At 45.0% G+C, this 27,510-nt stretch overlaps 2 protein-coding genes across 3 annotated transcripts; both read right to left on the reverse strand.

Annotated features, from left to right (window-relative positions):
* Positions 1-814: 814 nt before the first annotated feature.
* chst15a (carbohydrate (N-acetylgalactosamine 4-sulfate 6-O) sulfotransferase 15a) lies at positions 815-8,718 on the reverse strand. 2 transcript variants are annotated; one of them, XM_084667280.1, is made up of 8 exons: positions 8,527-8,718; positions 4,594-5,248; positions 4,107-4,446; positions 3,773-3,916; positions 3,251-3,407; positions 2,630-2,786; positions 1,964-2,111; positions 815-1,560 (listed from the first exon to the last, which is right to left on the reverse strand). In XM_084667280.1, the coding sequence occupies exons 2-8, from the start codon at positions 5,158-5,160 to the stop codon at positions 1,370-1,372; spliced, it is 1,704 nt and encodes a 567-aa protein (XP_084523406.1). In that variant the 5' UTR covers positions 5,161-5,248; positions 8,527-8,718; the 3' UTR covers positions 815-1,369. The 2 variants fall into 2 exon arrangements, with proteins under 2 accessions (XP_084523406.1, XP_084523407.1); XM_084667281.1 differs by lacking the exon at positions 8,527-8,718 and having other exon boundaries at positions 4,594-6,667.
* A 4,639-nt stretch (positions 8,719-13,357) lies between these two features.
* Positions 13,358-15,779, reverse strand: nkx1-2a (NK1 homeobox 2a). The gene is made up of 2 exons (XM_084710076.1): positions 15,489-15,779; positions 13,358-14,454 (listed from the first exon to the last, which is right to left on the reverse strand). Exons 1-2 carry the CDS (start codon positions 15,745-15,747, stop codon positions 13,832-13,834), a joined length of 882 nt encoding a protein of 293 aa, XP_084566202.1. The 5' UTR covers positions 15,748-15,779; the 3' UTR covers positions 13,358-13,831.
* Between the last annotated feature and the right edge of the window lie 11,731 nt (positions 15,780-27,510).

The following is a 27,510-nucleotide window of genomic DNA, read 5'->3' on the forward strand; positions in this document are numbered from 1 at the left end:
TGCTCATTAAAAAGAGGAGAGGATTAAGACTGTCTAACCCAGAAGACCTGCTCCTGACCTGTTTGAGTAACTTCAGCATGTCAGCGTCGGCCGAGAGAATCTACAGCATGATAGGTGTTGGGTCGGACAGACATAGGGTGGTAGGTCGTGGGTAGTGGTGGACTGTACAGCCACAGTGTTATAAGTGCTATAAGTATGACAGTATGAGAAGGTTGAGCAGCTTTACAGAGGCATGAAACCAAACAATAGTGTTTCTCTATTCTACACACATACCGTATATGTGTACACACACTGTACACAGGGAGTCAGGTGGCTGAGCGGGTAAAGCATCGGGCTAGTAATCTGAAGGTTGCCAGTTTGATTCCCGGCCGGTGCACATGACACTGTGTCCTTGGGCAAGGCACTTCACCCTACTTGCCTAGGGGGAATGTCCCTGTACTTACTGTAAGTCGCTCTGGATAAGAGCGTCTTACAAAATGTAAATGTATGCACACACTGTATACATCGTATACAAAGACTGTTGCTATGGAGAGGATGGAGTCCTGAACCAGGTGAAGCTCCGTGCCTGCTCTGTCGCCGTGGGAACGGCTCCCAGCTAGATTGTACAACATGGTGAACTTCACCTGTCTTAACCTGTCAATCAAATCCACCCATTAGTCACAACATGTAAATACAAGAGCTAGTGTGTAGAGTCAAAAGTAAGCATGTTATATTATTATCAACGATAAGATTTTGCATTGGTTGTAATGAAACAGGCAACGGGGAATCCATCAGTAGATGTAAGTTTCAAGTGGACCAAATATAAATGACAGCAGAAGGTAACAATCCTCCTTTATTTAATGAGAATCACATCCCTGTTCGGGCCAGCTCCAAGGTACCCTAATGTTATTCAGATTGTGTCTACACCAGCAAAGAGCAATTTAGTCGTGACTGAACACAAATCGACCCAAGAACTGTGCCTTTACACAAATGTGTTTATCACTGAGGCAGACATGAGAGTAGGTTTTGTGCAGCATACCAATGAAGAACAGAAACACATAACTGCTGAGTGAAAACTTGTATTGGCTTGTGTGGGCAGTCTTTTGTGGTAGATTTGCAGTTTGAGAAGGTGCTTCCCCCTGGTGGACACAGCTGGGCTTCACGTAATGCACCTACAATATATTATCTCTGATAAAACCTGACATCATTTTTTTCTTAATATATATATTTATAATAATTTAACCCATGGTGCTTGCCAGATGTAAAGAAGACCGGGGGTCCAGCAGTCTCTTTGCCCAAAGGGAGGCCCTGTTGTGTGGGATTTCGACCTGACTTCACTGGGATCAGCCCACAGGAAGGCCTGGATGACTGGAAGCTGGGCCTTGGCTCCTCATGTGTCAGTCCACAGGAAGGCCTGGTTGTCCAGGAGCTGAGCCAGGTGCTGGTTGAAGGGCTGGTAGAAGCGCTGCAGCATGGATCTGGTGAGGGCTAACATGGGGCCCAGGCTCCGATCCTGCGCTCTGCGAGTGTTGGACATGGGCTTCTTAGCTAGCAGCAGCTCTCTGTGCTCTGATAAAGGGCCTGGAGAAGAAAGCAGGGGCGATGTCAAAAGACGAGGAAAAAAATCAGACAATCCACACATGATGTTCCGGGAGTTCGATTTCATTATACGTTGGTGTGTGTCTTTTGAGAACCGCAAATCTGCCCCCCCCCCCCCCCCCGCCAACCATGCACACACACGCACTTCTTTTCAAGAAAATGATTTAACGGTTGCATTTTCAGTTATTAAAATAAGATGTACCACCCACATTTGAAAAAAAAAAACAACATATACCCCCAGGGACATTACTGTTAATCAAGTCATGAACACAGTATACATCCATCACACCATTATGACAGTTTTGTGGTGGTGAAGATCCATAATATGATAAGATGAAAACTGATGGCTGGTGTGTAAGTAGTTGGCTTTCATTCAGGGACGTACTTAGACTCAGGAAGTTGAAGACCCTGTGCATGGATGTTTTGAGATTGGCAGCGTAATCCTCCAGACGGAGAATTAAAATCTGATCCTTGTGGAAAACTGTCAGCCAGTCCAGCAGGTAGATGATGTAGAGTCCAAGACTGAGTCGCACCTGAGGGCACCAAAACACAGGCATCAGGATTCTGCCTCGACTGACGCAAGCAGTCGTGCTCACCAACAGCATTTCCTTGTTTTCATATTCCAACCAGAGGAGGGCGCCAGACACACAACTAAAAAGTCTTCCTCAGTGAGCATTCAGAACACTGCCCGTTGGCCTCTTAAGCAGTGGCAGATCTAAGGGGTGGCAAGGGGTGGCAGCTGCCACCGCAATAAAAAATACTGCCACCCCAATCTTCCCATGTAAAAATATTATTTATACATTACAGAACATTTCAATAAATAATATTAATGTAACTGTTTAATTAATTTAAACTACAATGTTATAGCCTAATCATTTACCATAGGGAGTACTGTACCCCCCTACTTTGGGTTTTGATTTGCCTCCAGGAGGCCACCCAACAACTTCCTTCTGCCACCCCATTGCCACCCCGAATGGAAATCTCTAGATCCGCCCCTGCTCGTATGCCCTGTGCCTGGCAGTCGACATCAATGAAGGTGGCCGCTACTCACAGGCATGTGGTAGAACAGCTGGGTGTTGTAGATGCAGGAGCGTATGGAACTCTCGGACAGACAGGACTGGAACATCTGCAGAGACTCACATACTTTGTGGTGGAAGCGCTCTGCTGACTTGTTCACCAAGTGGAAGTACAGGTAGTCTGAGTACAGCCTAGCAGAGACACAGCACAGCACAGCACAGCACAGTGTTCACAGGGGGATTGGATGAACACATTTGTACACTTATATTTTTTTCACAAAGCAGAGGCTTCTGTTTGAGGCCACATCGGCCTGGCACAACATAGCTGCCTACACATGAGCAGAAGAATAAGTGAATGAATGAGTGAATGGATGGATGGGTGAATGAAGGAGTGAATAAATGAGTGAATGGGTGGGTGGATAAATGAGTGAAGGAATGGGTGAATGAATGAGTGAATGGATGGGTGAAGGATTAAATGGATGGGTGAATGAATGAATGAGTGAGTGAAAGGACTAATAATTCACCCACCTGTCCTGTCAGTATAAACCACAGTTTATTAAACACCACACCTACCATTCTGACCTGCCTCTCGAGGATGAATAAATGACGATCTGAACTGATCAGATATTGGGACAGTTGTGTGAGTTGGTCAGTACCTTTCTACCGGGTCTCTCAGCATGATTATGAGTTTAGCATCAGGTTGGGCGGCATGGATGAAGTCCTGAACCAGGAAGTGTGGCTCCCTGCCTGCTCCGTTACCGTGGGAACAGCTTCCAGCTAGACTGTCCCACATGGTGGATGCACTGGCTTCACCTGTCAATCAAATCCACTCATCAGTCATAACATCTAAATACAACAGCCAGTGTGCAGAGTAGGAAGTAAGCATGTAAAGGTGATATTATCCATAAGAGAGTGGCATTAGTGGCATTAGTGGCATTGTTTGTGAAGCTACTTCTTGAATACAATGAGAACCATGATTTGCTTGTTGATGGGTGAGCTGATGAAAACACAGGAGAGGAGAAAGCCAGTTTGAAATCAAGAGCACATTTCCACTATAGCTTGCTCCAGGGTCCTGAGTAGGTGCCGTATACTGACATTTGACAGCATATTTTCAAGGCAATAACAACCAACAACACACAAACACACACACACACAAGCACACACGAAGACACACAAACCTGTGACAATCTGCTGATTGCTGTGGCCATCTGATGCATTTCCCAGAAAGCCATCCTGGATGTGGTAAGCTGCCAGATCAAACAGGTCTATGTAGTCCTCCACAGGGAAACGATCTCTGGCCTCGTCTTTGAGACGGATGATACCTGGACCACAGGGCAGAGCACTCTCACTCTCCTGTCCTCGGTCACTCAGTCAAGGTAACACCCAACTGACGCCAGAAATATGAGCAGATTTTCATTTGTTCCAATTTATTTATAAGCACTTACATTTTTTTTTTTTTTTTTTTTTTACTTATATTTGGAGGGGCTTTTTCCCCAGTGTACTGCAACTCACCAAACCTTTTCCTGGTCCACCAGTGTGGTTCTTTCATGGTGGAGAACCGGACCTCAGGGTGAAGCATGAGTCTATGGTAAAGATCCGTCGTTCCACTTTTGGGCTGGCCGATAATATAGAAGTACGGCAGGCAGCGTAGCCTGTAGAGTTTGCTGTTGTTGTGGTACAGGTGCTCACGGAAATCTCTCCTCAGATAGTCGCAGACGGTTCGGAAGTTCACCGAGTGCAGCGCGTAAAGGTTCTCACCGTACACGTCCGCGCTGGTGTTTCCAACGTGCTCCTCGTACCAACACGGACTCTTGACGTTGGGTGAGAACTGTCGGGGAATGACCGAGAACAACTGCGGAGAACGAAACAGACAAATACGTGAAAACGATCGACCTGATATCCATCTGATTCAAAAGCTAAACACATCTGTACCTATGTAATCCATCAAAACATATGAATTCAAGGATCCCAGCCCAGATGTTGCCTCATACGAACGTACGTGAAGATCAGAGTGAAGAACGTCCTTCAGAGCAGGAACCCTCCTGGGACTGCTGAGTCGTAACTTGAGGTCCACAGTCTCCATCAGGAGCTCCAGGTCCACCTCTCCCAGAGGGGAAGCCCTGCTGGAGGGGACGCCGCTGAGGTGGACCGTGGTGGGTGTGACGTGGACCGGTGACGGGGTCACTTGGCGTCCCTTCCTGTCACAGGTCAGGATGTACGATGTCATAACCAGGAACGTGAGGGTTAACCCCGACAGAAAACCGAGGAGTTTGATCTTTGTGATGCTCCTCACGAAGGCCAGTGACCGCATAGCAACCTGCATAGCAACCTGCTTGACCTCCGGAGCTGTGAACAGACTGATGGGGCCGTCTCCCTCGCATGGCATTGCTGACCTCTTCTTGTGATTCTCTACTTCCTGTGTGGCTGCGCCATATTTGTAGTCTGTTTGAGGAAGGGCTCTGTATTTGTAGTCCACGTGAGACATTTTGCAGGGAGGATGTGATGAAGGGAAGGAGCAGCGGGAAGTACTAATGAGGCTTGACTTGAAGAGGCATTCAACATACATTTATACATCCAGATATGAGTGCTGTTGACATGTAGATTATTCAGGGAAGTCAGTATCACACCAGGTTATGAAACTCAGCAGTTTATACCTGTTAAAGAAAAAGACAACATTTTTGACTTTTTTTAAACAAAGCAGAGCAGGTTGCAAAGCTTTTTCACGTGTCACATATTTCACATTGGTATTGTTAACTGTTTCGGTTGGTAAATATTTGTATGTAAATGATTACTATTTATATCATCAAGCTACCTGTGGTGAGCAAACATAAGTACAATTGCAAGTCGATATACCCTTCTGTAATCGTAAACTGAAGAAGAATTTAGGAAACACTTCCTGACTCCATCAATTACTCTGCACTGTTTTATTTTCACAGCTCCAGCTCCTCCTTAAAATTACTGTAAACCTTGGTCCTTGGAAAAATAACATTAACCATTATCTCATTTGACTGTGTTGTTCCTAACCAGATACTGTTGTGAGGGTCACAAATGGGAGTCATGCATTTGGGGCCACATCAAGCCTATTATGTTTTTAAAACATTGTGCGTTACAGGCTCAGCCGTTAAGTGTTAAAAACAAAACAGTATAACACATCTGTGTGTGTGTGTGTGTGTGTGCGCGCGCGCGTGTGTGTGTGTGCGCGTGTGTGTGTGCTTGAGTGGGAGGCTGAGTGGGTTGGCGTAAGTGTTTCAACATCGCCTATAGGACTCCTTGAAAGTCTTTTGAAAGACTAAATTACAATCAGAGGGGATCTCATTCTTACGCTTTGATCCACTAAACTGAAAGTAAGTTCCTTCAAAGGAGAACATTCTTACAGGAATAAACTTACTCACAAAGGCATTCAGAGGACAACATGACTCATAGAGAAAAAATTTACACAGGAGAGCAGACACAAAATGACTTTAGTGGTCAACAAATGAAAGGTGATGAATCTTCAGGATTTTTTTTTACCATCATCTTCTCAAACATCTGACTTCCGACACCTTCTCCTTCCAAGATCTCAACTCTCAAATTTTCCCTACGTCCCCTTTCCTCCAATTCGTTTGATCTCCTTGTACACGTTTCCACTTTCCTTAGCTCGGAGGGCGGTCCATACAGGGTGATAGTTGGAGAGTCCTCCCGTTCTCTTGTTTACCAACTTCCTTTCGTCTACAGCATCCTGGTTCATTTCAGCCGTGGCTGATGGCAAGACGCCAGGCCACATTCCCAGAACGAGAGGGAGTACAGGACACGTTGGCCAACTCGTTCTGATGATGGACAAGGAACCCAGAACTCAAACTAAAAGGCAGGAGAATACACGCAACACGAGAAGAGCATGCATGTGCCTTATCTTCTGTTGATGGAGTGCGTGTATAGTTGGAGCACACAAGGTTTTCCTCATGCCTTCAGACGAGTGCATCGTTTTTAATGGCTGACCTGGGCATTCAAAAGGTGGCTTGTGCTGGGTCGTTAAATTATAGAAGACCCCAATAAATGGCTGAATCCTCACTGAGATGGACATCGACCCCTGTGGAGATACGTCTCCTAAAAGTGATTATGTTGGACAGTGGGGGGCCTTTATAAGTCCAGGTCAGAGCAGTCCACCGCTGGGATGTCTGGAACACAGATGTGCTGTCAAGCCGAGCGGAGCATGCGCCTGCTGAGCTGAAGCGGTGCTGTTTCACGGCTTTCAAAGCTCTGTGACATCATAACACCCAGAGAGACATCGACGGGTGTCTCCTACTGTGTGAGAGGTGTCGTTTAAGAGAGAGAGCGAGGGAAAGAGAGACAAGACACAAAGAGGTATCTGAAGACAAGTTGGGTGGTCTTCATGACTGGATGAGGAAGTGATGACAGAGGGTCACAAGAAGCCACACAGAGATATTATTGAAGTCGTAGTTTGTCGTCGTAGTTACGACGTCAGTTATTTACGGCTTTGAAAAGTCTCTACTGGAGATCACAACTAAGTAATAAATGAATCAACTGACTCCCCCCCTGTGTCCTCTCTTACCTTTCTGTCACTTTCCTCCTCCTTCGATCTGGTGCAGCAAAAATGGAGAGCTCTTATGAAAACAAGAAGGCACCACTCTCAGACAACTTTGGATGAAAATGCAGCCGTTCCAAAGTCTTCTAAACCACGGTCTAAACGTCCACCATGACACAGCACTGTCCATTGTGACGTTGTGCATTTTGAACGCAGAGCCAAATAGAGACAAGTTATGAAAAACTCCAGCTATTTTGCTTATCTTAGGAACTAAGACCCAGCCTGTGCGACCAGCATCTCACACCAAACTTGGCAGGGAAGAGCTGAAGAACTGTGAAACTGGACTTGGGTGTGAGGACAGTGGAAGGGTTAAAGCAGCAGCCTCCAACCTCAAGTAGCAAACACTCACCCATCTTTGTGCAGACAGAAACACAAACACACCTGCCCCACACTCCTTGTTCCGACACCAGGGTTTTCAGAGAGAGCCAGCTGAGTCTACTGAGACAGGGTTTATCCAAAGGTCATCTGTCTACCTGTCACAGCCCCTGTCAGCGAGCAGGGAGAGAGCATGGGGACTCCAGGGCTCCTGGACACAAAGTGCGTGTGTGTTTGTGTGTGGTTGCGTGTGTTTGTGTGTGGTTGCGTGTGTTTGTGTGCGTGTGCAGGGAGTTGGCAAACATACACTATGGCTGTAGCAACACCGTGTAAGTCAATGGAATTTAACACACAAAAGAATTATGGAGTGTTTACAGTGCGGCGAATACCCTAGCAAGGGTTTGTGTAGACAGAGAGCAAGCTATGAGGCAACGTTTTATAAATGATCATGTGTATGGAAACTGTAGGCATAAAAGTACAGTCATTCAGTCAATAATAGAGATTCAGACAGTCAAGCAGGTAGGAGAACTGAAGGGTTTGGACAAGATCAGATAGAAGATAAAATCATTATAATAAACAAATGATAGTGGTGGCAGTGATTATTCAAATATTTAAAAAAATAATCTATTTCTGTCATTTGGTCACTGAGACTAAGGAAACTAAACCAAGAGTTCACTCAACCCTTAAGGTCTAACTGAGATGTTTTGCAGCTGTCCACTGAAGAACTGTCTGGAGGAAAAACAGAGCTGTTCCTGGCAGACCCACAAACCACTTATCCATGATGTAAACTCAAAGGTGCAATTTTGTAATCAACATCGACCCAGTGATGTAGGCTACAGTCAGATGAATCTGGGTTAGTGAATAGATGTAACGTTGAGTGAATGGTTTCTATATTGTTCTAAGGGCAGAAACGTGTCATCCATCTTATATATATGCTAAGATACTCTTATAACGACAACACAATAAAATACACAACATATATAACATTATATCACGTGAAATAATAACAATAATAGCAAATGAGCAAATACTTACATTGAAGTTGAGATTAATCCGTTATGCCTCTTAAGTTAAGTCTCCTTAAAAATATCCTACCGGTATCAAACTGGAAAAGCAAAAAAATATCTCAGAACATGTGTAGCATAATATTGTAATCTATAAGCCCATATTGCATTGCGACGGGGAACTGTTACATTTTGATTCGCCTCGCGTTACTACTGACTGTACTGGGCTCCGGTATGGAAAAGCGAGAGTAAAAAAAACGAGGGACAAAATAGAGGAGGAGGAATATTGGAGGATAGAAATAAAGAGGTTGACAAAAAACTGCGAAAGACAGAGAGAGCAAAGGCGTGTGTTTGTTCATGTGAAAGTAAGTCCCTAAAAGTAATTATGACAAAAGTCAATTTCGCCTCTGATGAGATATTTTATATCGCGTATCATTATTTGCTGAGTTATGCTGTAGCCTATAGGCTATTAAAAAGTGGTTTCGGTATTTGAGAGGAAGTCTGGAAAGTTCTTCCATCCTTTGCTCCGTGAATCATCAATTCAGTTAGCGCTGCCTGACGATTCGTCATGACAAATGTTTCTTGAGAGAAAAACATTAGCCTATAAAATGTGTTGAAGTGTTGCGTAATTATCATCTTCCAACTTCCAGCATGTTCGACATTAAAAGGTGAGATAGTATATTCCTGACAAGTGAAAGCTTGCTCGCTCCAGGACTTCTTCTCCGCTGCGAAGTGAGATAAAGACTCATTTGAATAAATCGTATCCCCCTCAGAGAACATCCATATTTATGAGAGACTGTGTCTAATTGCTGATAATTCCTTGCTTCGGCGATAGCCGATTTATACACATCTCGCATGTGACTCATGATCTGAATGCGAATGGGTTTTGTCATCTGTCTCTTGAATCAAAAATGTGTAATAGTTTTCATTATTTAATCAGATCAGATCAATATTTATCAGCGGTTTTATTGAATCTTTCTGACAGGTAAAGGTTGACAGATTTTGTGGGTAATTTGAACTATTGATTAATGCAGTGTTCGTTTATTTTAGCCTAACCGTTTTCCTCCTCGTGATTTATTTTTAAATACATATTACTTAAAAAGATTGAGCAATATAGGCAACTCATGTCAACACAGCAGTGCTGAGTTTTGAGTCATGAGTTTTTACTAATTTGCAGTCAGAAACAGCAGAATCCGTTTCTCTCTGGTCTCTCTTACAGCAATGCCAGGAACTAATTAATCAACACCTTTTAGGAAATTGTGAGCATATTGAAACCAGAACAGTGTGGCTTTTGCCATCAGTACCTTAAACAACCCTGATTCATTGTCATTAACCAATGATCAACCAACCAGCTTCCAAGGACTGATAAAACTATGTGGGGGCGACGCAATGCACAGCAACCAGATCTTTGCCACAGTGGAGCAAATTTGTCATATAATCTAGCCTACTTCCTTCCACCACAAAACCCCTCAAACGATTAAGAGACTGAGTCATGTCCAAACCATGAATCTCTAAATTAGATGGAAAGTAAATCTAAGGTAAACAAAGATAACGGTCCCAGACATTAAATTTCCAGACTTCTTGTACTTAAATGCGAACAGAGCTCAAAACTGGCCTGGTAAACCATCCAGATATTTCCCCCAAAAGTCAGATACCCACTTACATTTCACTTAAATAAATAAATCTTCCCAAATTTGGGGAATTCATTACATTTCGTTTTTTCTAAAAGTTTTTTCTTTAGTTCATTATTTCCATAGTCATATTATCACTTACCTAACACAACCTAGAGTTACAAGATATAATACAAGATGCTGCGTGAGAAATGGTTAAAATGCATGAGTCTCACGGTGAACGCGCGAGACTTGAGAGCCCTGTATTGTCAAGACTGTTTCAGAACACACCCCTCAAAGTGACTGGAAACAGACGTGATACCGACGAAAAATGTCTTACGCACATCTCTCATCCTCTGAGACGTTATCTGCGCTATTCACCTGTCAAGTCTGACGCAGAGCAGCTATGGGAAACTGTAATCATTTAAACCAAATTAAACATCCCTTGTTGTGATGAGTCTGGGGAATGTGTTGATAGCATCGAGGTGGCCAATTAGTGGAGTTCATGGCCGCTGTGCTGGGCAGCTGAAACTTGACAGGACACAGACAGGAAACTGTTTGAACTGCGACACGCTTGCAACGTTCTTGTCTCAAGAGCAGTAAAACACGAGAGGCAGGCGAATTTGTGGTTTAGCGAAGCAGACTTTCCATTGTCTAGCTACATTACACAGATTCCTGTCTAATATTATCTTGAGTTTAAGATAAAGCCTTAACTTGGTGGTGTAAACAATCTCGGAACAACATTCAAATTCTGAGGCAGTACAGATCAAGGGCATGTCTGTATTGTTCTCTGCTGAAGTATTATGTAAAGTAGTGCCTTTTGTTGATTTATAAGGACATTTCTTGACTGGTCATATGTCTCAAATGTCACCTCATTAACAATACTCAGTGATTTTCTGGCATGCACTCCTGTTTTGTAGCAATCATTTGAAAGGGTGTGTCTAGTAGTTCCTGATGCTTTAGCCCTAAAACACCCCACTTACTTCCTGTATCCAGTCCTCTGCAGTACAATGCAGAATTAGTGAAGGAAATACCGACATACAGTGTTATAACCTACAACAGTCTAGACTAGCTGGTTTGGGCCATTTTTCCACTGACTCTTTTAAAAGTTGAGGATATTAGGAGCTGAATTGTTCACTTGGTTCTTGCCCACCTTCTAGTTTTGTGCATGGTTCCCCTCAAGTGTGAGAGATGTATTGCAGATGCTTGTTGTTGTTGTTGTGACTACTGACCTATGCTAATGAGAAACACTGCTGGCCTATATTTGATCATTCATTAAAGGAACCAAATGGCTATGTAACCATAACAACCAGAAAACCTTCCATACTCCAAAATCAGTCCAGGATACACGCCTCAGTTCAGGATGAGAGGAAGATATGCTTTACCACCACAGTATTGTCCAACAATGTACACAAATCCCTCAGACCAGTGAAGTATCGGCGACTGAAATATCACTTTCCCTCTGCTGACCTTTGACCCTGGCAGAGATGGTACCAGTCACTGTGGACCTCATAGCAGAGCAGCAGACAGGCATAGACTGGACCCCCCACCCTCAGTCCTAAAGTATTGATGTCACATTGTCACTGGTAAATAGATAAGGAAAGCATTTTCCCCTTCCTCCCACCTCAGGACATGTACGTATTATGAGTATCTGACCTTCCCTCAGTGAAGCTTCTCACACATGAATCTTAAACAGGTCTACTCTCTCCCAGCCCCAAACGACCCCCCAAACAGATTCAAAACCTCGTAAAAAAAACATTAAATGCACAATGTCATCAAAACGCCCGTGGGTGGCAGCCAGTGTATCTCTGGGTAACAAGATGGGTTTCATCTAATATTGATCCAGTTAGAACTGGAAAATTCTGAGCCTATAGGTGTTAGGATGTGCCAGAGTGAAACGAGGGTACAAACCAACAGAATTGTGTCAGGGGTATGGGCGTTCGACTTACAACAGAACGCCTCTCACATTTCCCAGGCATCAACAGCCACACATCTCACACTGCCATCCTGGACCTCTGGCCCCCCTGCCTTGCATGTTTTAGATGTTTCCCTGCTCTCATACACCCGATTCAAATGAATGGGTCTCCATACATTTACATTTAGTCACTTAGCAGACGCTCTAATCCAGAGCGACTTACAATAAGTACAGGGACATTCTCCGCGAGGCAAGTAGGGTGAAGTGCCTTGCCCAAGGACACAACGTCATTTTGCACGACCGGTAATCGAAACGAACAACCTTCTGATTAATAGCCCGACTCCCTAACCGCTCAGCCACCTGACCCGCCATAGATTTGAAACAAGAAAGAAGGGAAGGAAGGAAGGAAACATCCAAGACACGTAGGGCAGGGGGTGAGGAGGACCAGGGCTGAACCAGGCTGCTGTGGAGCTAGGCAGTGAAGAGAATGACAGGAATGTGAAATCAGAATAAAAGAGGAGGGGTCCTGGTCTTCCTATGGCGATGGATTGCTGGTCACAGGTCGCAGCAGCAGTAGCAGAGTACGAGCAAAAATTCCTTGGTGGTGTTCATCGTGTCTGTGTAAACACATATATACACACACACACACTCACACATACACAGTCACATCTACAGGCATGAAGACAAGCCCTCTCTCACTTTGCCCACGGAGGAATGACATTTCATGTTCATTTTCTGTTCAGATCCTTCGGTGACCTTATAGCAGTCCAACGTCTTGTTGTGTACATTTGTCAAGTTATGACAAACATAAAAATGCGGAAGGGGCGACATGTAGTGGTTGCAGTGTGTATGGCAGACTAGGAAGCAAGTCTTGTTGCAGTGTTGAAAAAGCAGTTTGTGTGTGAAAACCTTTACTTTATTAAGTATGAATCATGTAGTCTGAATATAGTTTTTGACAATTATTATTTAAAGTAGGAGTGTGGCAGATGTAGCTCTTAGATGTTAAACTATTTAATGGTGTCATCTGCCCTGCTGTTCTGTCATGCAGGCATGCTGTTAGTGAGAGTAGTCTGTGCTGTGTCCAAGACATGTCCAAGACATGTCAGTGGACTGTGTTAATTGTGCTTTTAAAAAAGCCGAGTCAAACAGAAGAGCAGTTTTTACAAACACACACAAAAAAAAGGATTTACGATTAAATGTATCTCGTTCATAATTATCATTTCAGATTTCTTAATCTCAAGTTACTAAAGATGCACAAACACCTTGTAACCTGGACACAGCAAGGATCAACAGGGTCATATATGATGTATATTGTTTAATGTTTAATTTATATGGTGAGTTAGCTAGGAAATCAGACCCTAACAGTTCAAGACTGTCAAACAGACACGGAAAGAGATGAGGAAGGTGATAGATAGGTGCCCTTGCACTTTTTATCCAGACACAATCAAAAATGGTTTAACAACGCCATACTGAAACAATTCAAACCGGTATTTCTTCTTAGCCTACACCAGTGAGCGGCGGAAGACTTAATAATATGGTATTTGTTTTTTCTTTACATTATGTACATCGGTTTCGTCAACAGAGGATGACATATCATTTTATAGGGGTTTAACTGAACGCGGAGGGATTTTGAAGCGCCATCTGATCATTTCAGTTTACTCACAGTATGTCCAACATTTCTTCTTCTGCACACTAATTACTGGGCTGCCTCTGTTATTACGAAGTATTTAGGAATTCTTATTTATAGGATACAACACTTGGATTGCCCAACGAGTTGTTGTTGTGTGTCACTACATAATAACATACTTCTTTTATAAATGTGGAGTGAAGTAGGGTGGTTGTAGATATCCGTTGTGCATAAAGGGATGCAGAAGCCCTCCTGTGGACGATAGGGGAACTGCACCCGTCGAATGGAAAATGATATTACCAGAACTGAAGGATGGAAAAGTCTGGTAACTGGTAGGATTCGACCCACAGGTTACTGGACTTGGGCTGACACTGAGTATAGAGTTTGAGACGGGCTGCATAGTGCTGTCTGCACCTGGGTTCTGCTTTTTCCACTTGGTTCTTCGGTTCTGGAACCAAATCTTAACCTGGGTTTCAGTGAGACTGAGGGAGAGCGCCAGGTTGAGTCTTTCGCACACGGACAGATATCGCGTGGCGCGGAATTTGTTCTCCAGAGCTACCAGTTGTTCATAAGTGAACGCTGTCCTGGCTCGCCGCGGCTTGGCGCTGCCGTGGTCAGAACGCCGCCGCTTGTGAGAAGGGTCAGGTGATACTGAGTTAACGGCTCCGGTACCACCACTGTCCTCATCGTCCAGATCTTCTGTAAGACAAGGCGCTGGCTCATTCGTGGGACCTTCTGAAAGTGTACAGTCGTTGGTAGCCTGGCAAGTGGCATCCGTTGCTGAGTCCGTCTGCGTTTCTTCCTCTGCTAACATAAAGAATCAACATTGTAGTTAGAGGAATGCAGCTGAAAGACTTTAAGATAGGATAAATGCGAAACTACTGATATTTTGTGGACTCTCAGGTTAGGCTGGGTGAGGTGCTGAAAGGACAGCTCCATTCACGTTTGGACAAAACGAAGAATTTACAGGTGCTTGCCGCACAGGTCCGTTTAGCGCCCTGGAAATATAGGCCGTTCAAGTTGAAGAACAACTGTAAACTCCTGTTGATTAAAATCACCGGGCCTTACGGGTGGAACAAAGCACGAGCGGAGGGCCACTGGGATGGCTTGGTCTCTAATCCTAAATGATTTATAAATCTCAAATCGTCTCAAATGTCATGTAGCGGAAAGAAATCCCGTCTAAATCCAGCTCCACTATCTACCCGTGACGTGCTAATGGAGTTTCATATTTGTCTCAGGATCGATAAATGTCATCTATTTAAAGGGAGGTTTTAATCGAACGATATTTAGGATCAGACATGGAAGGGGTTTGAAGTTTGTACCTGCAAGGTGCTGGAGGGAGATATGCAGGATGCAGTAATGGGATATCGATCAAAGCGCGCGGAGGCATCCTCAATGGGACGATTTAAACAATTATCTGGCCTGCCTGTCCCCATGCCAATCACACTCGCTGGCTGTGGGAGCGAGCCTTTTGTGGTTTCTTAAAAGGAAACGCAGCCTTGGAAAGTAAAGGAAGGTCATATAGAGAGATGACATAAATCTGATCTCTCTGTTGGTCATTGCATGTTTTGGTTTGTTTAGGCTGGCTCAATGCGATGCAAATACTGTAGCCTAAAGTGTCTTTTTTGGGGGTTCACCTCAAATCTACATATTAGTTACGGATGCTATTAGTAAATGTCTATGCTCTTGAGTATGCATACATGAAATATCAAATGGATAGCCAAACACGTTAATGATGAATTAGCATTCCAAGTGGACGAAAAACATCCCCTGTTACATAACAATAACAGAAGAAAGTTTCATTCATAATTTACATTTTAGCATAATCCTATCCTCCATACCTGTTTTCACGCGCTTCACCGTCAGTTCTCCACCTGCGCCGCCGTCCGCTTTCAAACTTGCCTCCTCTGCATTTGGTGACCGAAACTTCTCTTTGGTAGCGCCTATCCTTTTGCTATTGAATTTTTGTGGATCCAGTATATCAATGATGGAAAACGAAATCCTATGTGCGGACATTTTCACTCCAGACTCCTTGGAATCCAACATTCTAGCTGAAATACCTCCAAAGCGGGAATGGAAGACGATGGAGATCACTCGCATGCGTCTTTGCGCATTTAGAAGGCACTTGACATACTTCCCTACACTGTTTTTATGCTTTCAATAAACCGCTGGTGCAATAAAGCTCTACTCGTATACTGTTCCACCTCGGATTCTCTATTTTCCTAGTGACGGTCGATGAGTAAAGAGAGCGGTCTTTAAAGCGTCTGTCCGTTCCGCTCCATTCGAAGGGACGCGGTTTTTCGTGACCACGTGACAAAAGTACCATTTAAGCGTTTAACACGACTTCCTAATTGGCCGTAAGCGTTGATGACGGTCACTAATATTAAGTTAATCCTACTTGTTAAGAGAAGTGACAAATGTTTCTTTCATACTTCTGCTAAAGAAAAAATAAACAAACGATAATCAAACTGTATTAACTAAGTAGATAATATCCATAATAAATAGATTGTTAAACTGTTACTCGTCCTTTTCAGTTTGTTAAAACGCATTCTATCATAGTTACACCACTTTGTGATACAACACCGACATGTTTTAGGCTGTTATTTTCTCACACGTAAATTTATGTTCGAATCAGTCGATCAATTCTTCAGTCTATGGGATTAGACGTCAATGTGAGACGACGTAGGATTGTTTAAAACCATGATGGTTAAGCAGAGTTGAGCCGGTGAAAGCACTGCCGGATCAATATTTCCAGCAGGTGTCCAACACTGATAAAAGTGGCCAGCTGCAAGTTACAGACTGTCAGGTTGAAAGAAGCTAATCACGTTTCCTTTCAATGTCTCTAGATTGACTTCCTCCGTGCTCACGTAGTGTATTAAAAAATGCACAGAATAAAATCTTTTTATTTGGAAATATGGTATTTGTGATTAAAAATACACTAGAATATATCTCTTCAGTTGTTTACAAACACAATCAGTTGTATGGAAAATCTTTCTTAAAAATACGTATGAGTGTGTATGTGTGCATGTGTGCACATGCATTATGTGTGTGTGTCCCAAGGTCTTCCATTGTGGATGTGAGGGAGACAGAAGGCACATAGCCCTCCTTCACAGTGGCTCCTGAAGAGAGGGGTGCAAGTATCAAGTTTACACACTATTAAAACAGTCTCCCAAATCCTGCCACATCCTCCATTTCCTCCCCACTTCTAAGTTACTTTACAACTGAGGGCGATTTAGCCTCTTCAAGGCTGTTTCATAGCTGTCTGCCCCAGTCCGGTGGACTGGCATGATCCAGTATGGCAGTATGGTCAAACATTTGTAGAAGCCATCCCTACAGGGGACCTTGTTTGTCCACATTAGCATGTGTAAGGCACTCTCATGGCTGTTACTCTGCAGCCTCCATATGAATGAAACGCTGCAAGGTGGAGGGTTTACTACTTCCTGCGAGAGAGCCCTGTGGCCGGACATCTGCTTAAGCCTCGTCTGGAGGACAATAGGCCGCCCCGGGGACAAAGAGACCCCAGGTAGACATCAGAGGACAGGGGGAGCAGGCCTCTCTGGGTCCTTGCAGGGCAGAAACAGAGATCAGAGGGGGGTACGTGGCCAGAGCTCCAGGGGGCACACTTCCAGGGGGCACACTTTCAGGGGGCACACTTCCAGGGGGCACACTTCCCTCCAGGACCCCCTCCTGGGACCCCACAGATAATAAAGTAATTCCATCTCCAGGGAGGCTGCCCCCATGTCTGCTAAATGTCGGATAATTTGTCTAATGGCTGGAGTCTCGTTGTGAGGTGGGCTTCCATTCAGAGGGCACCATGTCTGTCTGAGGCAGTCCTGCCTCTCTGCGCAGGAGGTCAAGCTAAGGATGGGTTGGATCCGGAAACCAAGAGCACTTCCGTTGTCAGACGGGTGTTGGGTTCCTGTATAGCGGGCGCAGGTAGAGTCAGCGCGGGGGAACTTTCCGTGCTGCCTGACTCGAGACGTTCTACTAAGATGTCCCCTGACGAGACACACAGAGTCTCTTTCTCAAAGCGTCCTAAAGTTGGAGATCCCCCCCCCGAGGACGAACATGATCAACATACCCAGGTGTGACGCTGCAGTGAACGGCTCTCTGCCTGGGTGTGGCCGCTCGGTCTGGAGGGCTGGAACCGCATCGCTCTGAACTGACCTCAACCTCACCGTGTCGGGTACGGAATCGTGACTGACAGCGTCTCTCAGTCTCATTTACCCCCCCCCCACCCCAACCCCACCCACCCTCCCATGCCTATCTCCCCACCCCTTCACCATCCAGTCAACCCTCTTTACAAATCACCCCCAACTTTACACATCTGCCGCATGTCAGCATCTGCCAGAGGCACTCACCCGTCGCCGCGGTAATGAAAACTCTCATTACCCAGAACCCAACAGGTATGCGGGCGGGCAGGCAGGCCGTTAGGACAATTACTGGGCACCGCCACTGACCTTGCAGTCTCGGGCACACACACACACACACACAGTGCAGGACACCAAAACTGAAAGTAGCACCCATCGTCAGGGGCACCAAGGGGAAAAGGGTGGAGAAGATTGAACCACATCCATCAGGGTTGATCTTCAGCCCTCAGGGAGACACTGATAAAGTGGGTCAGACATCTTAATAAGTAACAAGTTGTTTCCACACATTCTCCAAGAGAGATGTAGGAAAAGGGCCGGCGTCATTCAGTCCCCATCTGTGTTTACATTCGCCCTGAGGAGCAGTCGTGAAGCGGGGCAGAAGACCCCCGTTAGGATTAGCCTCCCGTCCATCTCAGAAAGCAGACGCATGCATACCGTTCCCGGGCTTCTCCCGCCCCTCAGCGCGGGACATCCACCCAGAGGACATCCACCCAGAGGACATCCACCCAGAGGACATCCACCCAGAGGACATCCACCCAGAGGACATCCACCCAGAGGACATCCAGCTCCTCTGAGGATCGATGGAAACCCCCCAGCTTAGGTGTGTGATAACCCCAGCTCTCAACTCCTCTCAGATCAGGTCAGCACGCCCACCATTTCCAAGCTACAACCGTCACGAGGGGTTCCAGGGTTGCGTCGAAACCGTGCATTCGCCAGCAGGCCTCTGCAGTCGCACGCCGGGAGAGCCACCACTCCGGTTTCTCCTGACGGAGACCTGTAATTGCACTCTGAGGCATCTGTGCCTGGCGTACTGTCACTCAACCCTAGCATTGATTAGCCATTGTTCTGAGAAGGTCACATCATGATTCATTAACAATAATTATCCCCACGGCGCCACCTGCACTCTTTCACACGATTGCACCGTTAAATTACGAGCAACCATCACACCGGCACGCCCCGCTATGAAGACGCATCCGCCGCGTAAAAGCAAGAGCTATTAGTTACATTATTTAAATAGACCCGTTTAAACCTGGGGAGCTGTCTTTATGAAGGGCAATTAAGCACTAACCATAATTGATAATTCGTACTAATTACAATTAGGAAATATAAATAGTGTGGATGGGATTAATCATCATTTTGGTGCCGGGGGGCGGGGATGGGGGGGGCTGGGGGGTTGAGGGAGAGCGGTGAGTGAAGCAAAGAGGCGAATGATGTGTTATTCATCTCCATCTAGTGCGGAAACAGATTGTGTTTGTCCCTTTATATTTCAGCATTGACCATTATCTCTGCCTGGTTTCTGTGTCCTTGCCGACAGCAGACCACAGCAACCTCTGCCCGGTCAGCTACAACATTCAGCTCCAGACTGTGTACTCAAAGCAGCTCACGACACGTGAAGCAACTACTGAATAACTAACATGGACAGTGTTAAGGGTGTCTCTGTGTGTGATGTAAGATGTGTTTCGGTAGAAGGTGTGTTTTGGTGTACAGTGTGTTTTGGGAGATGGTGTGGACTGTGGAATTCTCTGTCCTGGTTGCTGGATCATGGAGCCAGTTCCATGTCTGTGCTTGTTGGGATAACAGCCACACACTGGCCTGTTCAGTAGACTTATGTGATTGACTGTTGGCCCAGATTAGTTGCTGCGGAGATGTGCTCCCACAGCTTACTCACCAAGTGTCATCTATGTCATCAGTCATTTGGGCCGGGGGTCAAAGTTCTAATGAGTTCTCTGCCCCTGACCCAGGTGTTCTCTAGAGGTCAATGTATTTGACCTTTACACTTGGCGTCTGCCTTACTGAGGCACATGCCTCTAACACAACATGAAGGGCCTTCGCCTCTGAAGCAGGAAGCTCATCTATACCACCCGCATGCCTAACAGAAGAAACAGACAAACAGTATCGATATCCCTGTTCTCTCTCTTTGTTGTCAGGCGGGACAGAAGTCTAATTTAAATACAAATACCATGTCAGGGTGGCTGTGCAGACAGAGGCATTGAGATGACCAGCCATGTCCCACTGGTAAGTACACACACATGAGAAGCCTGGGAAGGTTTATTGCTTCATTCAGAAGGGGTTTGAATGAGTCATTGTTGTTCTTAAGGTGGTGCGCGTGTGTTTGTGTGGGCCTTTGCAGGGAACACGGCCTCTGAATGCTTAATTCTCTCTGTCATGCGCCTTGGTGGGTCTCTCTCTCTTTCTTTTTGCCTCTTCTCTTTCCCACTCCCTCTATCTTTCCCTTACTCAAATCCCTCTCTTTTTTCCGTTCCCTCTTCTTTCTCTCCCTCTCTTCTCTCTACCTCTTTCCCTCTCTTCTTTTCATCTCTTTCTTCTCTTCCTCTCTTTCACGCTCTTTCTCTTCTCTACCTCTCTCTTTTTCTCCCTTTCCCTCTCCCCCTTTCTCTCTAATTGAGAGGACTTTCTAATTGAGAGAAAGTAGCACAAATAAAAAGTATCAAATATTTATCTTGCAGTGTGTCGTATGTCATGCATCATTAAGGTAAACGCAACGTCAGATCTGAAGGAGCGTGTATCGTTTGGTGAATGTTCTGTATCAGCTTGTTCTTCTCTCTAGCCCACACTGGGACCCTGTGCTGGCCAACAACCCCCACTGCTGTAATTGCTACACTGAACGCTGGATCAGTGAAGCTGATCTAATCAATACAGTCTTCATCAGCCATTTCCCCTGATGATTCGCCCTCATTTCTCCCCTAATTGTTCTTTTTCATCAAAAAAGGTGTGTGTGTTGGTGTGTGTGTCTCTCTCAAAAGACTGCAGAAGGTTGCCCATGGAACTTTGCTAGCAACCATCTGAGAGAACGTTTAGCCTCCGAGCTAGCCTGTGACCTCAGCGGTCCTTCCACTCAACATGAGACATTCAGCTGAGGATGATGCACGGACGGGAATCATCCCTCACGGATGAAGAAGGGGGCGCTGTTCATCCACTTCATCCAGACATGCCTGGAACCCTGTGAACGTTGTGGTGGATATTCTTGAGTGCCTGCATGTTTTGTCAATGAATAACATCAGCCACACATTCAAGAAGCAGTTGTTTATCCTAAACATTCACAGTCCTGAGAGGGAAACACCCTTCACCCCCATCCTCCCAGTAAGGAGACCAGAGTTCCAGGTCCACCCTCTAACCTCCTCCACCCTCTAACCTCCACCCTCTAACCTCCACCCTCTAACCTCCACCCTCTAGCCTCCTCCACCCTCTAACCTCCTCCACCCTTTAACCTCCTCCACCCTCTAACCTCCTCCACCCTCTAACCTCCACCCTCTAACCTCCTCCACCCTCTAACCTCCACCCTCTAGCCTCCTCCACCCTCTAACCTCCTCCACCCTCTAACCTTCTCCACCCTCTAACCTCCACCCTCTAACCTCCTCCACCCTCTAACCTCCACCCTCTAGCCTCCTCCACTCTCTAACCTCCTCCACCCTCTAGCCTCCTCCACCCTCTAGCCTCTTCCACCCGCTAACCTCCTCCACCCTCTAGCCTCCTCCACCCTCTAACCTCCACCCTCTAACCTCCACCCTCTAACCTCCTCCACCCTCCAACCTCCACCCTCTAGCCTCCGCCACCCTCTAACCACCTCCACCCTCTAACCTCCACCCTCTAGCTTCCTCCACCCTCTAACCTCCACCCTCTAACCTCCTCCACCCTCTAACCGCCACCTTCTAACCTCCACCCTCTAACCTCCACCCTCTAACCACCTCCACCCTCTAACCTCCACCCTAACCTTCACTTTCTGCCTCCTCTGCTTCCTGGCCCACGACTCCCTCAAAACCCCCTGGAAATGATTGGGGTGTAATTACTCCTCCTTTAGCCATTATTGCCCTTCACTGCTTGTAAATCTCCCCCCCCCCCCCCCCCACGCCTGGTCCCTGGGGGGGATGGGCAGGCTAGCTCCATATGCCTCCCCTAACCCTGCAGGACTGGGGTCTCCTGGTGCCCTGTGGAGTGTCCCTTATGGAAGCAAATTACTGAAATAATGTTTTGAATTGTTCAAAGGCATTGAATACTTAATATCGGAATTTAAACTCCACCGTTCAGGTTGCTTGAATTCAAACGGTGATTCAAAATTCATCCCGGATGTTGCTTTTTTTTGGCTGGAATCTTTTCGGCTCTAATTTTTGTGATCTGAATTTTACCATTCGAACTGAGCAGCCTGAATTTTCAATTAAAAACATTATGTCACTGATTTGCTTCCATAGAGAACAGAGAAGCCTAAAACAGAGTAGATTAAAGCAGATCCGAGTACAATAGTAATAAAGTATTCATCAATGATTTAACAATTTTTATTGTATTTTTGAAAATATTTGTTCAACCATTAGAAAAGTTTTCTTTTTTTTAAGCGCTTAAAAAACTTTTCTACTTTTCGAAACTTTTTTTGTTGAACCTTTTATTAGAAACTCTTTTGTCAACCTTTTTACTTTTTTTTTTGAAAATATTTTTTCAACCTTTCAAAACTTTCTGCACCAACTGCAACAGACATCTTACAATTCCCTTTTTTTTGCCTCACATTTTTGGGGATCTGCATTTTACAAATACAAATTTGAGCATCCTGGATTTAGTTCTATTTGAATTTCTGAAGCTTGAATTTCTCAGAATTTGTTTTTTGTAAGTGTGTTTGTTGAGAGTCAGTAATGCAGTCTTCAGACTCCACCTGTATTAACACTTCCCTAACTCTGACCATTCAACGACACCCTGCACCAAGGTGAACAGGGTCGTCAAGTCACCTCTCTAAATCTCCCCCTCTCTGGGACATCCCCTCCCCCCCCCCCTCCCCTCTAGATCCGTCTCCCAATGGCAAAGTTGTCAATCCATCAATCACGACACTGACAAGCACAGGAGTCATTTTACCATGGGGAGAACAAGATGTTATAGGCTTATCATTAATATACGCCTGGCACAATGTCATTACAATAAATACAGCTTTGATGAATCTGTCTATCCTGGCCTGGTTCAGCGTGTCTTCCACGGGCTGGTGACTTATGAGACCTTAAGCTCGCTGAGTTAGAGCCACGTATTGAGAAAATTAGATTCCAGTTGTTTAAGAGCCTGGCCACTCATCTCCTCAGTAAACTCCCATCCATCGCAGTGAGGAGGAGTTTATCGACAGATCCCATTACCAAAGTCTTCACGTTTACGACTACATCCATAAATACACACCGAATCCAATCCTCGGCCCAGGATGATGGAGGTACGGAGGACGAAGAAATCATCTTCGCAGTGCCGTTTGACGGTTCAGCGCTCTCGGTGTTCCACCTTTCCCCTGTCTCACCCTCTGTCTATTCGTTGCACACAAACACTTTTTGCCTCACTATAATTAACGAGTAATTATCTCAGATTATTTTACAGAACATAGTTGTTTTCCTGCATTTTCACTTGTTTTCACTCGTTCTTTCTTATTACAGTAATCAACACACAGACGCGCACATTGAAATATATACTTCGGTATGAACTCTCTGACATTGCTGACTGTCTGCTGATAACTGTGATGATCAGACAACTCATTGACTGATAACATCAGTGGACAAACCAGTTCAGGTCCATTTGTCTTTTAAACTTAGTCAACAGAGCACATAACTCTTGATTACATTGCCATCCATCTGTGTGGCTGATAACAAACAAACTACTTACTACACTACTTCACTGTTTTCTGTTTAAAATATATATGGTTCATATAGGGTGTATTTAGGGTCGACCATTGAATAATCAAACAGTGACATATCTTCCATAAATATGTATGTGTTTTACTTTAAATGGTTCCATCCCTATTTAGGGGGAGCGTTAATGGTAAATAATCAATAACACACTTGGTAGGTCTAGAGCACGTGCTCAAATTACAGATGAGAAGTGAATAAACCCATCTCAGAAAACGTTTATCAGTTGTTGTTCGTTTTTTCCCCCTAACCACTTAGGTTCACAGAAGATACTGAAGAAATTGCGCCATCGTGTGGTCAGACAGCATGATAACCCAGGTCTATTTCCGGCACTTCCAAACTAATAAAACACAACCTTCGTGAGCTCCATGTAACTTTGGTTTCTTCTCAGTACACCATGCAGTGCTACACTCTCAATCAGAATGGCAAAACTAGTGGTAGCTTGCGTGAACACATGAGAATTTGTGTGTGTGTGTGCGTGTGTGTGCACGTGTATGTGTGTTGTGATGGTGCTAGTTCGGATGTCTTTCCCAGCACAGTGTGTTCCTGTAAGCCAATATAGACATTGTGCAACATTGTGAAATAATTACTGCTTATGAAAACACAGCAGGACTACTGCTTAATAAAGGTTATAACAAGGGTGGCCAAAAGGCCTTTCAAAATAGAGACTTAAGTCTTGATAAATTACTCTAAAGAATGCAAGATAAATCACTGAAGTTGCTAAATTAAAAATTAAAAATTCTCCACCTCTCTCTATATCTCTCCCTTGTTTTCTTGCCTCTATCTTTTTCACTTTCTAACCTGCTGTTCTGTTAACCATTCTCAGGGATCCATAGTCCATTTGAGGAGCTGTTACACAGTTTAGGGAAGGTCAAGCTAACTGCCAGGACCTTTCCAGGTGACAGACACACTCAACACCCAACACCAACTTCAACACACAGAGCCTCCGAACTTTGTGTCCCCACCAACCAGCTGCTGTTCTGACGCTCCACACTAATCTACAAGCTAATCTACACCTCCTCCTCCAGTTCTGCTTGTGTTCAGAGAGGGGAATATTTGAGTAGGAGTTAGTTCCAAGCAGCTGCTGGGGGTTGAGGGGGGATTCTATTGTGTTGGAAACTCATCACAACTCTCATTACTTTTTGTCTGTGTATGTCAGAGATTTCCTGTTGTGGTTCAGGACAGGCACAGCACTGTTTGAGTTGGAGGGTCATGGTTGGAATTGAGTTCTGTGATGTTTCTACAGGAGATGTAAGGGTTTGTGTGTCTCTCGTTCTTAGTCACTCCTAAAGACACACACACACGGAAATGTGCAGGTACTCTGAACACACAAGCACACAGATCAAGAGAGAAAGAGAGACAGAGAGACAGAGAGAGAGAAAGAGAGAAAGAGAGACAGAGAGAGAGAGAGAGAGAGGGAGAGAGAGAGAGAGAGAAAGAGAGAAAGAGAGAGAGAGAGGGAGAGAGAGAGAGGGAGAGAGAGAGAAAGAAAGAGAGAGAGAGAGAGAGAGAGAGAGAGAGAGAGAGAGAGAGAGAGAGAGAGAGAGAAAGAGAGAGAGAAAGAGAGAAAGAGAGAGAGAGAGAGAGAGAGAGAGAGAGAGAAAGAGAGAGAGAGAGAGAGAGTCAGACAGACAGACAGACAGACAGACACACACAGCAGCCAAAGCTGTCAATGAAAAAGTCCACTTAACAAGTCTTTCTTTTGTGGCTCTGTCTAGGTGGGGCTAATTGGTGTAGCATTTCCTAAATACTGTGGCCAGACGGTGGACCTCCTGAGGGCTCATGGGTAATTACCTTTCTGAAACACGCCAGGTTTTTTTTTTTTTTTATAGAATACGGGAGCAGGTCCTGAGCTGAGTTCAACACTAATGATGCCTGAGGTGGAAGGGAAACAAACCACTGGTGCTGACCACACTTCCTGTGTGACCGTGAATCACAGCGCTGATGTCACTACTCAGACCCAGGGATTGGGAGGGCGGGCCGACAGCCTGGCCGCCTGAATGTGTCACATGGTCTGGCAGGGAACTGAATGTGTTCTCTTCATCGTGGACTTCCCCAACACTGTCAGTAATCAGTTTTTTTTTTTTTTTCACAATTTGCTTATCATTGTCAAGTGACCGGTGACAGTGCTCATCAAGAATGGGACCAGTCACAGTTCCTTGATGAGCTCTCTCGGATAACTAGCAGTTTGGTCGCCAGTCTCGAGTCACTGGGGTCAAACTCTCCTTGATAAACGTCAATAGAGACTTGGATAATAAGCGTAGTGAAAGACTGTTCTCACTGTAATGGGTTAGGGAGAGGCCTCTGCATTCTGTAGAGTGATTGGTGCAATTATGTCATCATCATGCAACTTTACTGGGCAATAAATCATAATACATAAATCAGACAACTCCCTGAGAGGAAGATTCCTTCACTAGTGTCAGTATGAAACATCTCATATGATTATTAGATAATGATTGGTTGAAGATGTATTTTAAGAGGGGGCAGTCGGTTTACCAAGGTCTTTTTTATTGTTGCTGAAGGCATTTTAATATGCACCCAGTGAGACCACAGCCTAAAGAACTCACTCAGAGACACGGTCAGAGACAGACTGGTCAATAAAAGGGGATTTAAAACTTTCTTCTGTGTCATCTGCACTATTATCAGTCACAGTTATTTACAGACAACTCAATGTTGTGTGTGTAGATGAACCCACATGATTCCAGTAGACCTGACATTCACCGTGAGAGATGACACATTGAGACCTGTGTTTTGTTCTGAAATCACTTATACGCACTCTGTGCCAAGATACATTTTATTTAGTGCTTGATTGGATTTGACAGGTCTCAAAATTACACCTCAACTGTGTTTGTTCACCACACCGTTTACAACTGGTGAGGCACTGTTATGTTTTCGGTTTTGCCACTGTAAAGAACAGCGACTTGACTGAACTGCCAATCTCTATGGTATTTGTATGAACTAAACTTTGCCGTTATGTGCCAACATCGTGCAACATTCCAGAGAGTCTGGGAAAGAGGAGGAATAGGAAGGAGAAGGAGAAGAGGAATGAAGAAGGTAAGGCCACATGTGAATCTGTTGAGATCAGCTCTTCTCTGACCCATGTTGGGGGTAAAAGGCCCAATACTTCCTGTTTGGACGCTGATTGCAGTTTGCAGACAGACATGGACTGATGAATGTTTGTGTGGGTGTGCAGAAGACATTAAAGCTTCACAATAAGAGTTCCATGGTAGGTTCTCTCACTGGGTGAACAGCAGCAGATTTTCTTTCAGAGCAAACTAAAAAGCACAGTTTGTAAAGCTGTCTGGCACCATTGTTCGATGTGCAGCCTTGGCCCCAGTTCTCTTCCGAGTCAATAAACCATCTCTAACCACCAACTGAACAACATCAATGTTGTATTATGACATGACAGTATGTCCTTCAAGATATGCCGACATTTCTGAAAGGTATGCAGCGTAACATCACACACACACACACAGAGCTGCAGACACACACACACACACACAGGGCTGCAGACACACACACACACACACAGTCACAGATATGAGAACGAGATCTTGTTCCAACAGCTCTGGGAGTACTCTATGATAGATGGCCAAAGGCAGAGCCCAAATTATAAACACTATTCAAATCCAGACACACACATACACTCTCTTACCCACCCCCACACACACACACACATAAACTCTCTCACCCACACACACACACACACACACCCAAAACACCCCGTACACAGCCAAAGATTTTATGTGATCCAAGTGTTCATTTCTGTTTCTATATCCTGGGAATAAAGTAACAAGTAATGTGATCAGTTAGACTCTTTAATTCAAAGCGAT

The sequence above is a fragment of the Hypomesus nipponensis genome, chromosome 11 (assembly GCF_054491055.1).
Source record: "Hypomesus nipponensis isolate SF chromosome 11, ASM5449105v1, whole genome shotgun sequence".
In the NCBI taxonomy this organism is placed as follows: Eukaryota; Metazoa; Chordata; class Actinopteri; order Osmeriformes; family Osmeridae; genus Hypomesus; species Hypomesus nipponensis.

What these genes read in the sequence shown, in the direction of transcription:
- nkx1-2a (XM_084710076.1), bottom strand. Translation starts at nt 15,747, where the DNA reads ATGCGAGTGATCTCCATCGTCTTCCATTCCCGCTTTGGAGGTATTTCA. An exon ending in GGTGAAGCGCGTGAAAACAG is followed by an intron (nt 14,455 to 15,488) that starts GTATGGAGGATA and finishes TCTTTATGTTAG; the next exon opens with CAGAGGAAGAAACGCAGACG.
- chst15a (XM_084667280.1), bottom strand. Translation starts at nt 5,160, where the DNA reads ATGTATGTTGAATGCCTCTTCAAGTCAAGCCTCATTAGTACTTCCCGC. An exon ending in CAATCAGCAGATTGTCACAG is followed by an intron (nt 3,408 to 3,772) that starts GTTTGTGTGTCT and finishes TTTGATTGACAG; the next exon opens with GTGAAGCCAGTGCATCCACC. An exon ending in CTGAGAGACCCGGTAGAAAG is followed by an intron (nt 2,787 to 3,250) that starts GTACTGACCAAC and finishes TGTCTCTGCTAG; the next exon opens with GCTGTACTCAGACTACCTGT.